Source organism: Stomoxys calcitrans, chromosome 2, assembly GCF_963082655.1.
Source record: "Stomoxys calcitrans chromosome 2, idStoCalc2.1, whole genome shotgun sequence".
Taxonomy (NCBI): Eukaryota; Metazoa; Arthropoda; class Insecta; order Diptera; family Muscidae; genus Stomoxys; species Stomoxys calcitrans.
In genome coordinates, this window is record NC_081553.1 from 86,875,135 (window position 1) to 86,892,174 (window position 17,040).

General features: G+C 39.6%; 1 protein-coding gene across 1 annotated transcript in view; it reads left to right on the forward strand.

The window, feature by feature from the left end:
* The window catches only part of LOC106091348 (uncharacterized), a 368,801-nt gene that overhangs the window by 15,320 nt on the left and 336,441 nt on the right, over positions 1-17,040 (forward strand). The window contains exon 2 of the mRNA XM_059363513.1: positions 7,905-8,570. Coding sequence (XP_059219496.1) covers positions 8,174-8,570 — 397 coding nt within the window. The 5' untranslated portion in view covers positions 7,905-8,173. The remainder of the gene's footprint in view (positions 1-7,904; positions 8,571-17,040) is intronic.

The following is a 17,040-nucleotide window of genomic DNA, read 5'->3' on the forward strand; positions in this document are numbered from 1 at the left end:
GTATCCTCCACGAAGCTGCAGAATTCTACCCAGGATTTGTTCTCAGCCTTAGCTTAGCTCGCCCTTGTATTTTCTTAGCTCAGTCCTATAGACATCCCAATCGTGGGGTCCCCTGTATCTTTCGCTCTGTTAAAGAGTGTTGTGCAACCCTTCCTTAGACAAACCAGTTCTGGGGTCCACCATGGCGGTTGGCCATTGGCTTGGCACTAGGACATGTGGACATAAGAGAGTCATTCAGGGCCTTCGTGATCAGCTTGACCATTATGTCTATATCCTCCGCAGTTTCCACTTCTTTGTCAGGTCTGGTAGGGAAGTCGTGCGGAATGTGCCAAAATGTATCCCAATCTGCCTTTCTTCGGTTTATCCGCAGGACCACTTGTGCAGTATTTCTCCAAAGCTGAAACTAATTTAACGATGATCAGAGAAGCTGTGGTCATCAAACACTTGTCAGTTGAATATCCTTCCGCTTATATCCTTCGATACAAAGGAAACATCTAGTAGCTCCTGCTTGTTCCTAGTAATAAAGGTCGGTTTATTCCCTTTATCACAAAACGCCAAATTGCAACGTGATATATGTTCGATAAGTAGCTCACCCCTTTCGTTGATATCTGAACTTCCTGATATCTGTTATGTGGCTTGAAGGCGGCTTCTCTGAATCGTGTGTCATATATAGGGAAGCCAGTAATAAGTCTTACTAATGTAATGTTGTTGTTGTTGTTGTAGTGTGTTGTACACTGAGACGGCAGCCCTTGCCGATGGAGAACTCCATCGGGTCTATCCGGTACGTGCAACCGGCTGCCATGGGATTGCTTACTAATGTAATGTAGGCTTACTGCTACTGAATCGTAAATGCATAGCAACAGAAGATGAAAAACTTTTAGAATACTCTTTGCAGGAATACAGGCTCTGCGTATTCTTTTTCCCTGTACCCTTGAGTAACTTAAATCCCAGAAATCTTAGTTCACGAACTATTCATCCACACACCCATGGTAACTTGATAAGCACAATGTCAAATCCTGCTGCCATCAGCGTACCTTCAATGCCGCCAAAGTGGTTTTACAATGATGGAGATTTATCTGCAGAAAGCGGACCATAGTCAACATTCTGAATTTCCATCACTGTTGCTTTAGCCTTTTCTTTTGAGTCCGTCAGGAATTCGTTCTCACAACATAAGTTTCCTTACGCATCCAGGGGCAGTTGAGGAAGCAGTGAAACCACTTTTCCTCAGGACACTTGACACTTACGTTGTGGACGATTTCTCCTAAGATGCTTCACTAGCTGCTGCTATCGCACACCTGCAGCCAATCCTACCTGATGACCCACCCACACTGGGCTTTTCGGGTCCCGTTTCGACGCCTTTCCCTCCTTTTCCGAACGTGGTAGGGGATTTTCAGTCTCCTGCAGCCCGCCAGATGTTTGAGATGTGGTCGATAAGTCCTCAGACAAGTGTTCAGCAACAATTGCTGAGTCATTTTCTAAACGCTCAAGCCAACCGCTTCTATAGGCCTTCAGTTTTTGAGGTCAGCCGGAGTTTAGCAAAAATACTGCATGTCTCTGGTCGTCATCAATCCAATCTTTCAGGCGGTCGTTGAAAGATTGGGATTACCTTCCCTTAGTCTCCCAAGTACAACTTCAGGATCTGAGGGAATGCTCGGTATCCCAGCATGCCAAGTGCCTCCAAGTGCTTGGCATTGGTCGAGAAAGATTACTGGAGAAAGCTATGGCAACTCCGCAAGGACATCGAAGTATACAGATGACAGTCCAACCACTCTTCGAATACAATTTTTCTTAGGTATGCAGCCCTGGTCTCCTCCCTTTTCGACAACTACCATTACCAAGCTGTGCTTAGCGACATTACAAATGCAAATTTGCCCATGAACATTTCATTAGGGGACTGGGGCATACTTCTCACAAATCAATGAGTGCTGTCCGATTCAAGCTTAAGCTCAATGATAAGGGGCTTCCTTTTATAGCCGAGTCCGAACGGTGAACCGCAGAGCGACACCTTTTTGGGGAGAAGTTTTTACATGGCAAAGTACTTCACAAATGTCGCCAGCATGAGGAGGAGATAACTATCGCTGAAACTTATTTCTGATGTTCCTGCCAGGATTCGAAACGAGACGTTCAGCCTCATTGGCGGACAGAAAAAAATTTCAGCGGTGGATATCCCCTCCTAATGCTGGCGACATTTGTGAGGTACTATGCCATATAAAAACTCTTCCCCAAAGAGGCGTCGCTATGCGGTACGCCGTTCACACTTGGCTCTAAGAAGGAGATTGAGCTTAAATTTGCAGCGGACAGCACTCATTGATATGTGAGAAGTTTGTCCTTGTTCCTTGGAATGTTTATGGGCAAATTTTCATTTGCAAAACGTCGAATTGATGGATCATATTCCCGCACATCAATGATTTTCGTCTCCAGAAAATGCTGTTGAAGCGTTCAATAACAATGTTTTAGAGGTTTTTCAAACAGAGTTGAAAAAGGTGCTTTGACAATTGCATAAATCATGCTTGATAATACTTTGAAAAACAAGAAACCCGTTTTTGATGATAAAATTTTGCATTTTCGTGATTAGGCCAGAAATTTATGTAGCAGCCCTCGTGTTTGTCATTCATTCAGCCTTTATCTGACATGTCCTTAGTCCATTCTCTTCCCCCTACAACCTACCCTTGCAGCATTCTTCTTTGTCCGTCCAGGTGGTTCTAAAAGTATGAGCTAGGTCGAATATTTAATCTACAAGCGGCAAAAAGTTATGTCTAGAAAGACATATCTTTCGAATCAAAATTTTCCCTGCGTATCATCCGCTTCAAAAAATGTAGTACACCCACTGCTTATTCATAGCGTAAAGTGTGAAAAATATCATTGTTTACTCAAAACATCGATGTGAAGTAAGCATAGTTTTTCGCCTTGTCTCATGAATGATACATTTGCCGATACATTTGCATTCAACGTCCTTTGGCTTATGGCCTAGCCAGGCAGTCAGTCAGTCGGGAAAACAGCCGCCCATGTGTCTTTGCATGCAGTTACGGCCTGTTTGGATGTTTTATGTAACGGAAAATTGCGCTTAAAACATACTTTGCTGTGGAACATCCTCCTCTTAAGCATCTTTATCGCAGCCATTTGCCAAAGACAGCCGCAATTGGCCTTAAGGCAAAATAATTTTAACGCGTGCCACCACTACAAATGCAATAGGAAGTCGTCTTCAATGCAGTTGAAATTTTTCTTTAGCTACTGCTGGTGGGTATAGGGATTCTGGTGCTGGTGTTTCCAATTTCTATCAAAGCAGATGCATTATGAATGATGTTGTCTCGAAATGGGGAAACATGTCCCACACACTGCACTGCAGTGCACACATGGGGTTATGGGGTATTCAATGCACCAAATGTTAGTATGGCCTGGTTTCAATAAGGATTTGGCTTCGAGAAATGTTACATGGTACATTAGTTGGTCGGAATATTCTTAATTTTTCGTAAGAAGCTCATAGTTCGATATCCCGAGTTTCGTATTAACTTATCACCCAGACATTAAATTTTGAGCCCCTGGGACCTGCTTTGGCTTGGATACACTTTTGTTTAGTAAAGCTTCAATATATCGTTTCTGGTATTTACCATTAAACAAGTAAAAGAGTACTAAGTTCGGAAGGCCGAATCTTGGGAATTCACCACCATGGATTCCGCTAAAAATCCCAATCCGGACAAAAATTGCGGTTTGTAAGGACTCAAGAAGTCAAATCGCGAGATCGGTTTATATGGGAGCTATATCAGGTTATAGACCGATTGGGACCATATTTGGTTAGTATAGAACAGGGAGCAGACTATGAGATCATCACCTACTCCCAAGATGCCCATTTACTGGAGGACCAATGATTGAGGTAATCACGATAAACCTCCTTTGTCATAGAAATTTGAATTATATATTTTCCCCAGTGTTGTCAACGTCGGATGCAACAGTGGTGAGACAGGGAGACGGTGGAGCATATCTGGCATCATTTTATCTGTCTTTCGACTCTCCGACACCGCCAGCAACGTCGGAGCTGCAACGGCTGGTGAGGAAAGCAAAACAGACAGGAAACGAGGTGCTAATAGGCGAACTCTCACCACATTTCGTGGGGTAGCACCAACACTAATAAGCGGGGCCAAGCCCTGGCAGACTTCTTGAATACCAACGACCTAATAACACTTAACACTGGTACCACCGCTACCTTTGTTAATAGGATAAGGGAGGAGGTATTAGATGTGACCATATGTTTCAAAAATCTGATCGATGAGGTTCAGGATTGAAGGGTCTCCATGAAACACTCTTTCTCTGACTCTCGCTACATTAAGTTTAAATAGCACGGCCAGCGCCGAATCCGATAAGATTCCGGAATAAGTTGAAGACCAACTGGACAAAATTCGGAAGGCTACTCAGAAGAAAACTTGGGCAAGACAATTTAGATTGTCCAAGCTTAGAAGAGATTGACGAGAATATCAACAGGATTATGACTGCCCTAGTGAGGTCCTTCGAAGATAGTTGTCCTCTTCGGGAAAGGAAATCAGCCCAAGAAAAACCCCTGGATGAGGTCCGCAGACTTTTTAACAGAGCACGTCGTAAAATAGCGGAAGTTTATTGGAATGTGTATTACACACGGCTCAAGGAATACAATAAGATGAACAGAGCGGCAAAACGTGCCTCCTCGAAGCTTTTCTGCGAACAGGTCGATAGCGTTAATGACGCCGCCAGGATAAAAAAGTTTCTCTCAAAAACCCATGTCCAAACTGAAACCTTAGTAGACGATATGGGAGTGAGAGCAGAGACAATGGAGGACATATTGAGGCTTTTGATGAAAACCTATTTTCCACAGGATACGACGGGACTCACGGAGACACCGGAATCTTGGAATAATGACGTTGATCGAAGGTTTATAATAACGGAATTTATGGTGAAGGAATCCTTGAGAAGCTTCAAACCATTTAAGTCAGCCTTACATGATGGAATATTTCCGGCGTTACTACAGAAAGAGGCAGACTATCTGGCGCCTCGTCTGGCCAAAATTTTCACAGCGTGTCTAGGACTTTCATATACTCCGAAAGCCTGGCAAGAGACAAGGGTAATGCTTATACCCAAGCCCGCCAAGACAAGTTATGCGACACCAAAGCCTACAGACCCACAAGCCTTACGTCCTTTCTACTCAAAACCATGGAATGTATTGTGGACACCATGATAAAGAGTATGACATCCAGCGAACTGTTCAAATACAAACAGCATGCCTATGTCAAGGGAAGGTCGGTGGAGATGGCCCTGCACGAGGTTGTGCATAAAAAAGAAGAATCCTCCGATGCCAAAACGTACACACTGGCTGTATGCATTGACATCGAGAGGGCTTTTAACAATGTGCGGAGCGACACACTGATCCAATCCTTAGACCAGTACCGGGTAGACCCGGTCCTTAGAGACTGGATAAACCATATGCTAAGGAACAGGTGGATAAATTGTGTGTCCAATGGCATAAATATAAGGGAGAAAGTGGTACAGGGCACGCCACAGGGGGGCATATTATCGCCACCATAAATGACCTATTATGGATGCTGACTGAGGAGGGATTTGAACCCGTCTGCTACGCAGACGATGTTATAATACTTATCGGGGGTAAGGATCCGAACGAGCTATGCATAAGGGCCGAAAGGGTCTTGCATATGGCATATGACTGAGCTAGGCCCAAAGGTCTCAATGTTAACCCATAGAAGACTGAAATATGCCTGTTCACGAGGAAGACGAAGGTGGGCGAATTTAACGCACCACGTTTCCTCAATAAGACGATTTCGATGTCTGACAAGGTCAAATACTTAGGTGTGATCTTGGACAGGAAACTGAAGTGGAAGTGTCACATTCAGAAGTATACGGAAAAGGCTCACAGATGTTGGGAACTATGTAGACGGGCCGTAGGCTCGAAATAGGACCTGAATCCTAGGATAGTCCACTGGCTCTACTGGAGCGTGATAAGACCAATACTTACTTATGCTTCAGTAGTGTGATGGACTGCCATGAAAAAAAAATGCAACATAAGGACCACACAACAAGTTCAGAGAACATGTTGTCTTGGCATAGGCAGAGCGATGAGGACCACGCCTACTAGGGCACTGGAGACTATTCTAGATATCCGACCCATTGACATACAGATTAAGTGCGAGGATTGAGGATGGGAGCAGCTCATACCATCGCGATATAATCGAGGCGACGATAGGAAACCTGGAAGGAAGGGAAGAGGTTTCCGATCGGATACCTGAGATGAACCTTTAAGTCGAGTGCGACGTAGTGCTGCCATCGACACAGTCTTCGATTGACGGAACCCTAGTATTGCCATCTGGAAGATCATGTTACACGGATAGATCAAAGCTAGAGGACAGAGTGAGCCTGGGGGTTTACATTGAGAACCCAGGAACTGAGATCTGTTTTAGACTGCCTGACCATAATACGAGTACGTCGAGTGTGAACATCTTTACCGACAGTAAAATTGCCATAAGGGAAAAAACAACCAGGAAGGTAAGGTCACGAAGAGTCTTGCAGTGTAAGAAGGAGATTAGCGCCTTCTCTGAGGATGGGAAAATCCGCATCGTTTGGGTGCCGGGCCATAACGAAGTAAGGGGAAATGAAAGGGCAGACGATTTGGCGGTGAAGGCCAGAGGACTGCCGTCAATAAACTTGGTTAACTCGAAGCCTTTCGGGTCGACGCAGTCCGAGTTAAGGGAGTGGGCGACGAATGCGCATGCAACATTGTGGTACAGCGAAACGGTCGACAGGACGGCGAAAATCCTATGGGTGGATCCAGTTTGTGAGAAGACAAGGCTCTTACTGCAAGGAAGCAAGAAGTAGGTCAGTATAGCTATTGGTATCATAACGGGACACATAGAACTATGAGCTGACTTATGTAAAATCGGTGCGGCAAGTGATAGCATGTGTAGGGCATGCGGGGAAGATGATGAGACGTTGGAGCATTTCCTTTGTCAGTGGCCGGATTTTGCGTCTAACAGATACCGGCACTTAGGTGGAGACACAATTTTGCACGCATAATGGTACGTAATGTAGAATATCCATTTTTATGTAATTTTTAATAGGCCATATCGCGATTTTCCAAATTCAATAGAGTTCGTCATTTGGCCAAAAAAGTGACATGTGCAAAGTTTCGTGATGATTGGACAACAAATATGACCCGCACTTTGATTACAAGAATATACTGACTCTCAGACGGACGGACGGGCAGACGGACATGGCTAAATCGAATCAGAAAGTGATTTTAAGTCTAGCTGGTCTAGCTCTTCTCCTTCTTAACGTTGCAAGCAAATGCACAAACTTGTAATACCCTGTACCACAGTGGTGGTGTAAGGTACAAAAAGCATTTATCGGGCCAAAAATTTGGCTTCAACAGCTTTAAAAGGGCATATCGGAAGTAATATATATATATATATTGGTGTTATATCTGGACTGATTTTTTTTTTCAAAATCACTAGCGTTCGTCGTTGGAACAAAGGAGTAATTTGTGCAAAATTTTATGATAGTCGGAAACAAACACAGTTTCCTCATAATTGGCTTTTCGCCTCCTTTCCAACATCATCATGTAAGCACCCATTTACAACAATAAACTAAAATAACCTAAAGCAAGAAGTGTGAAGTTGAAGGAATCATTTGAAGTGTTGGTAGTCCAACAATATTTATAAAACAAAAAAACGTATCCCTTTGCTTTATCTTTTCCACCACTTCACTGTTTTCATTTGCCCGCCATATCCCCTCTTCTTTGATGAGAGCAATGCATAGACACAGAGTCTGAATATAGCAGACGGGTGTTTATGCTGTTGCTGTCATAAAATATCAATTTGCGATTTTTCAATTTATCTTGAGCATCTTCTTTTTCTCTTTTTTCATTGCAGATGCAGCCGGCTGAGATTAGGCTAAACGAGTATGATTGAACGAGCTGAATTAGCTAAAGTGTGTGCATAAAAATAAACTCCTAAATCCTATAATAAGTGTAAAATAGTAAGTTAATCAGCAAAACCACCAAAAAAATAAAAAGAAATTTAAGGAAATTCAAAAGTGACAAGATTTTTTTTAGCAATTAATCTTAAAAGCCTAAACTGAAAACTGATTGGTAATTTTCTTAACACAAGTCACTAACACACGGGAACTAAAACACCCCACAATGTTGTCCCCTCAAAAATATCTTATTGAGTGCTGTGAAAGCATACAATGCTTGAATAACTGCACCTGCACCCATCACAGCAACATCAAATCCACCACCACTAACAATAACAACAGCAACCAAAATAATATCATGTTGTCCTGCGATGCCTGCAGCAATGCCAAAAGAAAATCAACAACTGCCAGGATATTGCCACCAGCAATAACATCTCTACAGAGATTATCAACATCATCAGCAACAACAGCAACTGTATCTCCATCTCCTTCTCCATCACCACCAACAACAACATTCCATAGACAAAAATCTACACACTGTCTGGGGAGGACCTCGAGGAGTCTCTTCAAACATAGTAATTTATTCATAGTTGCATTGTTATTTGTTATAACATCATGTAGTGGTGAGTACCGAACATTCTTTATTTAATATTAGTCTTAAGTATTTGAATACATTTATGTTCGTTGTTGTATGCCATCAACATTTCATGACTGCAAACGATAGTTGAAAAAGGAGACCATAACTTGAGAAAGTCCTACTTAGTTCATCGACAGCATATAAAACAAATGCACCAACTTAGGGATACAGAACAAAAGAGGTATAAACCACATAGCAACGGAGTGAACTAAATACTACTACATCAGAACCTATTAAGATCTTCTAAAGGAAAATCTTAATTCAGCCTGGCTGAATAAGGTTTTCTATTAGAAAATCTTAATTCAGCCTGGCTGAATAAGGTTTTCTATTAGAAAATCTTAATTCAGCCTGGCTGAATAAGGTTTTCTATTAGAAAATCTTAATTCAGCCTGGCTGAATAAGGTTTTCTATTAGAAAATCTTAATTCAGCCTGGCTGAATAAGGTTTTCTATTAGAAAATCTTAATTCAGCCTGGCTGAATAAGGTTTTCTATTAGAAAATCTTAATTCAGCCTGGCTGAATAAGGTTTTCTATTAGAAAATCTTAATTCAGCCTGGCTGAATAAGGTTTTCTATTAGAAAATCTTAATTCAGCCTGGCTGAATAAGGTTTTCTATTAGAAAATCTTAATTCAGCCTGGCTGTATAAGGTTTTCTATTAGAAAATCTTAATTCAGCCTGGCTGAATAAGGTTTTCTATTAGAAAATCTTAATTCAGCCTGGCTGAATAAGGTTTTCTATTAGAAAATCTTAATTCAGCCTGGCTGAACAAGTTTTTCTATTAGAAAATCTTAATTCAGCCTGGCTGAATAAGGTTTTCTATTAGAAAATCTTAATTCAGCCTGGCTGAATAAGGTTTTCTGTTAGAAAATCTTAATTCAGCCTGGCTGAATAAGGTTTTCTATTAGAAAATCTTAATTCAGCCTGGCTGAATAAGGTTTTCTATTAGAAAATCTTAATTCAGCCTGGCTGAATAAGGTTTTCTATTAGAAAATCTTAATTCAGCCTGGCTGAATAAGGTTTTCTATTAGAAAATCTTAATTCAGCCTGGCTGAATAAGGTTTTCTATTAGAAAATCTTAATTCAGCCTGGCTGAATAAGGTTTTCTATTAGAAAATCTTAATTCAGCCTGGCTGAATAAGGTTTTCTATTAGAAAATCTTAATTCAGCCTGGCTGAATAAGGTTTTCTATTAGAAAATCTTAATTCAGCCTGGCTGAATAAGGTTTTCTATTAGAAAGTCTTAATTCAGCCTGGCTGAATAAGGTTTTCCATTAGAAAATCTTAATTCAGCCTGGCTGAATAAGGTTTTCTATTAGAAAATCTTAATTCAGCCTGGCTGAATAAGGTTTTCTATTAGAAAATCTTAATTCAGCCTGGCTGAATAAGGTTTTCTATTAGAAAATCTTAATTCAGCCTGGCTGAATAAGGTTTTCCATTAGAAAATCTTAATTCAGCCTGGCTGAATAAGGTTTTCTATTAGAAAATCTTAATTCAGCCTGGCTGAATAAGGTTTTCTATTAGAAAATCTTAATTCAGCCTGGCTGAATAAGGTTTTCTATTAGAAAATCTTAATTCAGCCTGGCTGAATAAGGTTTTCTATTAGAAAATCTTAATTCAGCCTGGCTGAATAAGGTTTTCTATTAGAAAGTCTTAATTCAGCCTGGCTGAATAAGGTTTTCCATTAGAAAATCTTAATTCAGCCTGGCTGAATAAGGTTTTCTATTAGAAAATCTTAATTCAGCCTGGCTGAATAAGGTTTTCTATTAGAAAATCTTAATTCAGCCTGGCTGAATAAGGTTTTCTATTAGAAAATCTTAATTCAGCCTGGCTGAATAAGGTTTTCTATTAGAAAATCTTAATTCAGCCTGGCTGAATAAGGTTTTCTATTAGAAAATCTTAATTCAGCCTGGCTGAATAAGGTTTTCTATTAGAAAATCTTAATTCAGCCTGGCTGAATAAGGTTTTCTATTAGAAAATCTTAATTCAGCCTGGCTGAATAAGGTTTTCTATTAGAAAATCTTAATTCAGCCTGGCTGAATAAGGTTTTCTATTAGAAAATCTTAATTCAGCCTGGCTGAATAAGGTTTTCTATTAGAAAATCTTAATTCAGCCTGGCTGAATAAGGTTTTTTATTAGAAAATCTTAATTCAGCCTGGCTGAATAAGGTTTAGAAAATCTTAGAAAATAGAAAATCTTAATTCAGCCTGGCTGAATAAGGTTTTCTATTAGAAAATCTTAATTCAGCCTGGCTGAATAAGGTTTTCTATTAAAAAATCTTAATTCAGCCTGGCTGAATAAGGTTTTCTATTAGAAAATCTTAATTCAGCCTGGCTGAATAAGGTTTTCTATTAGAAAATCTTAATTCAGCCTGGCTGAATAAGGTTTTCTATTAGAAAATCTTAATTCAGCCTGGCTGAATAAGGTTTTCTATTAGAAAATCTTAATTCAGCCTGGCTGAATAAGGTTTTCTATTAGAAAATCTTAATTCAGCCTGGCTGAATAAGGTTTTCTATTAGAAAATCTTAATTCAGCCTGGCTGAATAAGGTTTTCTATTAGAAAATCTTAATTCAGCCTGGCTGAATAAGGTTTTCTATTAGAAAATCTTAATTCAGCCTGGCTGAATAAGGTTTAGAAAATCTTAGAAAATAGAAAATCTTAATTCAGCCTGGCTGAATAAGGTTTTCTATTAAAAAATCTTAATTCAGCCTGGCTGAATAAGGTTTTCTATTAGAAAATTTTAATTCAGCCTGGCTGAATAAGGTTTTCTATTAGAAAATCTTAATTCAGCCTGGCTGAATAAGGTTTTCTATTAGAAAATCTTAATTCAGCCTGGCTGAATAAGGTTTTCTATTAGGAAATCTTAATTCAGCCTGGCTGAATAAGGTTTTCTATTAGAAAATCTTAATTCAGCCTGGCTGAATAAGGTTTTCTATTAGAAAATCTTAATTCAGCCTGGCTGAATAAGGTTTTCTATTAGAAAATCTTAATTCAGCCTGGCTGAATAAGGTTTAGAAAATCTTAGAAAATAGAAAATCTTAATTCAGCCTGGCTGAATAAGGTTTTCTATTAGAAAATCTTAATTCAGCCTGGCTGAATAAGGTTTTCTATTAAAAAATCTTAATTCAGCCTGGCTGAATAAGGTTTTCTATTAGAAAATCTTAATTCAGCCTGGCTGAATAAGGTTTTCTATTAGAAAATCTTAATTCAGCCTGGCTGAATAAGGTTTTCTATTAGAAAATCTTAATTCAGCCTGGCTGAATAAGGTTTTCTATTAGAAAATCTTAATTCAGCCTGGCTGAATAAGGTTTTCTATTAGAAAATCTTAATTCAGCCTGGCTGAATAAGGTTTTCTATTAGAAAATCTTAATTCAGCCTGGCTGAATAAGGTTTTCTATTAGAAAATCTTAATTCAGCCTGGCTGAATAAGGTTTTCTATTAGAAAATCTTAATTCAGCCTGGCTGAATATGGTTTTCTATTAGAAAATCTTAATTCAGCCTGGCTGAATATGGTTTTCTATTAGAAAATCTTAATTCAGCCTGGCTGAATAAGGTTTTCTATTAGAAAATCTTAATTCAGCCTGGCTGAATAAGGTTTAGAAAATCTTAGAAAATAGAAAATCTTAATTCAGCCTGGCTGAATAAGGTTTTCTATTAGAAAATCTTAATTCAGCCTGGCTGAATAAGGTTTTCTATTAAAAAATCTTAATTCAGCCTGGCTGAATAAGGTTTTCTATTAAAAAATCTTAATTCAGCCTGGCTGAATAAGGTTTTCTATTAGAAAATCTTAATTCAGCCTGGCTGAATAAGGTTTTCTATTAGAAAATCTTAATTCAGCCTGGCTGAATAAGGTTTTCTATTAGAAAATCTTAATTCAGCCTGGCTGAATAAGGTTTTCTATTAGAAAATCTTAATTCAGCCTGGCTGAATAAGGTTTTCTATTAGAAAATCTTAATTCAGCCTGGCTGAATAAGGTTTTCTATTAGAAAATCTTACTTCAGCCTGGCTGAATAAGGTTTTCTATTAGAAAATCTTAATTCAGCCTGGCTGAATAAGGTTTTCTATTAGAAAATCTTAATTCAGCCTTGCTGAATAAGGTTTTCTATTAGAAAATCTTAATTCAGCCTGGCTGAATAAGGTTTTCTATTAGAAAATCTTAATTCAGCCTGGCTGAATAAGGTTTTCTATTAGAAAATCTTAATTCAGCCTGGCTGAATAAGGTTTTCTATTAGAAAATCTTAATTCAGCCTGGCTGAATAAGGTTTTCTATTAGAAAATCTTAATTCAGCCTTGCTGAATAAGGTTTTCTATTAGAAAATCTTAATTCAGCCTGGCTGAATAAGGTTTTCTATTAGAAAATCTTAATTCAGCCTGGCTGAATAAGGTTTTCTATTAGAAAATCTTAATTCAGCCTGGCTGAATAAGGTTTTCTATTAAAAAATCTTAATTCAGCCTGGCTGAATAAGGTTTTCTATTAGAAAATCTTAATTCAGCCTGGCTGAATAAGGTTTTCTATTAGAAAATCTTAATTCAGCCTGGCTGAATAAGGTTTTCTATTAGAAAATCTTAATTCAGCCTGGCTGAATAAGGTTTTCTATTAGAAAATCTTAATTCAGCCTGGCTGAATAAGGTTTTCTATTAGAAAATCTTAATTCAGCCTGGCTGAATAAGGTTTTCTATTAGAAAATCTTAATTCAGCCTGGCTGAATAAGGTTTTCTATTAGAAAATCTTAATTCAGCCTGGCTGAATAAGGTTTTCTATTAGAAAATCTTAATTCAGCCTGGCTGAATAAGGTTTTCTATTAGAAAATCTTAATTCAGCCTGGCTGAATAAGGTTTTCTATTAGAAAATCTTAATTCAGCCTGGCTGAATAAGGTTTTCTATTAGAAAATCTTAATTCAGCCTGGCTGAATAAGGTTTTCTATTAGAAAATCTTAATTCAGCCTGGCTGAATAAGGTTTTCTCAATTTCTGACCCTACAAAGTATATATATTTCGGATCGCCGTAAAATTCTAAGACGATTTAACGATGTCCGTGCATCTGTGCGTCGGTTGTAATCACTCTAGAGCCTTCAAAAATTGAGATATTGAGCTGAAATTTGGCACAGATACGACTTTTTGATGCACGCTGGTCAAGTTCTTGAACGGGCCAAATCGGAACATATTTGAATATAGCTGCTATATAGACCGATTTTCCAATAACGGGTCTAATGCCCATAAAAACTTTATATTTCATCCAATTTTAAATTTGAAACATCGATTAGCTTTAGGCTTCCCGACAACTGACTTACATATGGTTCAGATCAGACTGTATGTAGATATAGCTACCATATAGACCGGTCTGAAGACCATAAAAGCTTTATTTATTACCCGATTTGAAATTTGCATCAGTGAGCTAGCTGTCATATAGACCGATCTCCCGATAAAGGGTCTGAAGGCCATAAAAGTTTTATTTTTTATCCGATTTCGCTGAAATTTGGTATAGTGCGCAGTTTAAAGCCTTCTAACACCTGACCTTAATATGGTTCAGATTGGACTATATTTGGATATAGCTGTCATATAGACCGATCTGCCGATAAAGGATCTGAAGCCCATAAAAGCTTTATTTATTACCCGATTTCGCTGATTTTTTCTGCGCCTCACGATATCTGACCTTAATGTGGTTCAGATCGGTTTATAATTGGATATATCTGCCCAAAATACCAATATTTTGTTCTACGAAATTGAATAGTCGCATATATATAGGACCACTCAATGTCCGTGCCGAATTTGGGTGCTTAAGTTATCCAATTTTCACCGGATTGTGACGAAATGGGGTTTACACCTCGGTTATATACGAGGTGGTTGGTGTCCAAAGTTCGGCCCGGTCGAACTAAATGCCTTTATATTTGTTTCTATTCTTTTGTTTCTCAGAATAATTGCAATTTCACGAGGGCGGGTTACTGGCCCAGCGTCCCACATGGGTTTTGTGGGATAGCACATATATCCCTGGGTGTCGCGGGCCGCTTGCTCAAAGATTCGACGTTCGCTTCAGCCGCCCCTAACCTGGGTACAGGCGCTGATGGTGGCCATTGGTTATTTAAAAGCTTCAATAACTCGCCTTGTCATCTCGAGCATCATTGGTACTCAGTATAAAAGTAACAGTCACTGCCACCTGACCCCTTACTGAGACTCTGCTCTCAAAATCGCTGACTGCCCACGGCCGCATTTGCAGCTCCTCGGCATAAAAACGAATCTTTCCACTATCCGCAACCTGTGGACGTGGTAGCTCTAATTTTAGCTTCCCGTGATAGCGATGAATACCACACAAGTCGGGGCTCAAAGTTCCAGCCAATGTGGTGCTCATATATCAAATATTCCGTGTCGGCCGTGGTGCTCATAGTTTTCCCGTCATCTCGCAGTATAAGAGAATTAAATAAAATTGCATAAAACCTGTATGGAGAGCGTTAAACGGGCAACTAATTGGTGACTGTTATGTGCTCTTGTAATTGGCAGCTAGTGAATGTGTCGGTGTAAACTTCTACATCGCCGATACTCATACTCCTACATAACAGATACTCATGTATCGATAGCATGTTCTACTCTTCGAGTGATCACCACCACTTCAGTTGAGCTTAGGCTGCCGTAGTGTGTAGGATAGCCACTGCTTATATGCGACAGCTTCGGTGGCAGCCACACCAAGGCAGCCTAACCCGACCCAAGTACAGGGAATCTACTGGTTCTTACAGCCATTGTACCCAGACACTCGTAGGCGGGGGGATCCCAGTTGTCCAGTTACCAATGGGCACGCCCATCTAGCTCAGTAGCTAATTTTAAAGCCAATTTTTACCCAGCAGTGCTATTTAAGGCAACATTTTAGGAAATGTTGTTATTTATGGATTTGGCTCCCAAATACTGTTAACCGAACTAGTTACTGGTACTACTAACAGGGGTCGTTTTAAAAAATGGTTGTAGTTCTTGCGTGCGAGAAACAATTTGCACCACTAGAAACTCGCATGCCATTCGCATAGATTCCCCCGGCCGGCATTTTTTTTCTTTTCTTGTTTAAGTGATGAGAGTGAGAGAAAAACCCCAGAGCAAGCAGAAAAATAAAACAAAATATTTTTTCGACCATTGGCAAATGTCACAAGAAATCAGTTATGGAACTAGTTTGTTGGAGTTAGCAGAAGAACTAGTTCGACAGTCAACTGGTAACTTCAATGACAAATCAATGTTAAAGTTACCAGTTGTTTACACAGAAAGTAAACTAAAGTGCAACAACTCCTGACTACTTTGGAACTAGTGAATAAACAGGTTTGGAACTAGTTACCTGGACTATGTGGATGCTACTGGTTCCACAATGGCCATAGATCCCAAGCTCCATAGTTGTAGTGTAGATGGAATCTACTAGTATGATACAACCATTGATCCCAGGCCTTTGAATTACACTAATACACTATCTCATCCACAATTTACCAAAATTGCATCTTTGTTTATCTCTCCTAGCCTTATGTCCAAGATTTGTCAAACTGCAAAATCAAAACCTAATCGCCATTTGAGCCAGTGCTGTCATTATTAAGCATCCGAAATTACTTACCACAAACACCTTGAAATTTTCAACACCGCTCAAAAGGAGCTGTTCCTGGGTATAGTGTTACCCCAATCTGTCCATTCTTGCAATCACCACCACAAAAGCAACAAATTAATGGCACTCAAGGCGCTGGACATTAATTTCTTGAACCCCCCTTAGATTTTGTACCCTGTGAAGTGTGGAATGATGTACGATGGCATCAAACAATCACCATAAAATCTTGAGCAGTATAAGCTGGTATTAGACGTTGTTGTTTTTTGTTCTGTCACCTCTTCGCCACCCTTATTCAATCTCCATGTTTGTTTGTTTGTGGTTTCTTGCCAGGCTTATCTGCTCTTAATGCACTCACAAAAGTTGAGGAACTGCGGACAGAGTGCCTTGTTCTGCAGTGCATAATACACTCTGTATACTGTGCTAGTCTATTGCTTGCACTGTTGTTGTCGTTGACGAATTTCGAGCAATTAAACAGCGATAACAACTGCTGCTCACTTTGGCTGGTAAAGGACAATACCCGCAGCCAAGAAACGACAATGGCAGCAACAGCAACACCCAAATCGGCGCCTGTGGATGCATTTGCACTTCAACAACGACATCAGCCAACCGCACAATTCGCAAACGCCTGCAATGGTAGTTGCTTCCACAACCTCATTGCAACACTAGAACCCCATCACCATTGCTTTTGCTATGACTACAACCACCACTACTACTAAGCCAAAACATTAGTGCTAATGTAATCGCGCTTAAAGAACCCATTATAAAATCAAACGACAGCAACTGCATTGTAATCAAGTGGATGGGGAACAGCAGCATTACTAAGAGAGGGTGGGTGGTGGCTCTAGGCGAAAAAAGGGGTGAAAATAGGTATTGGAATAACGTAGAACTAAGCAA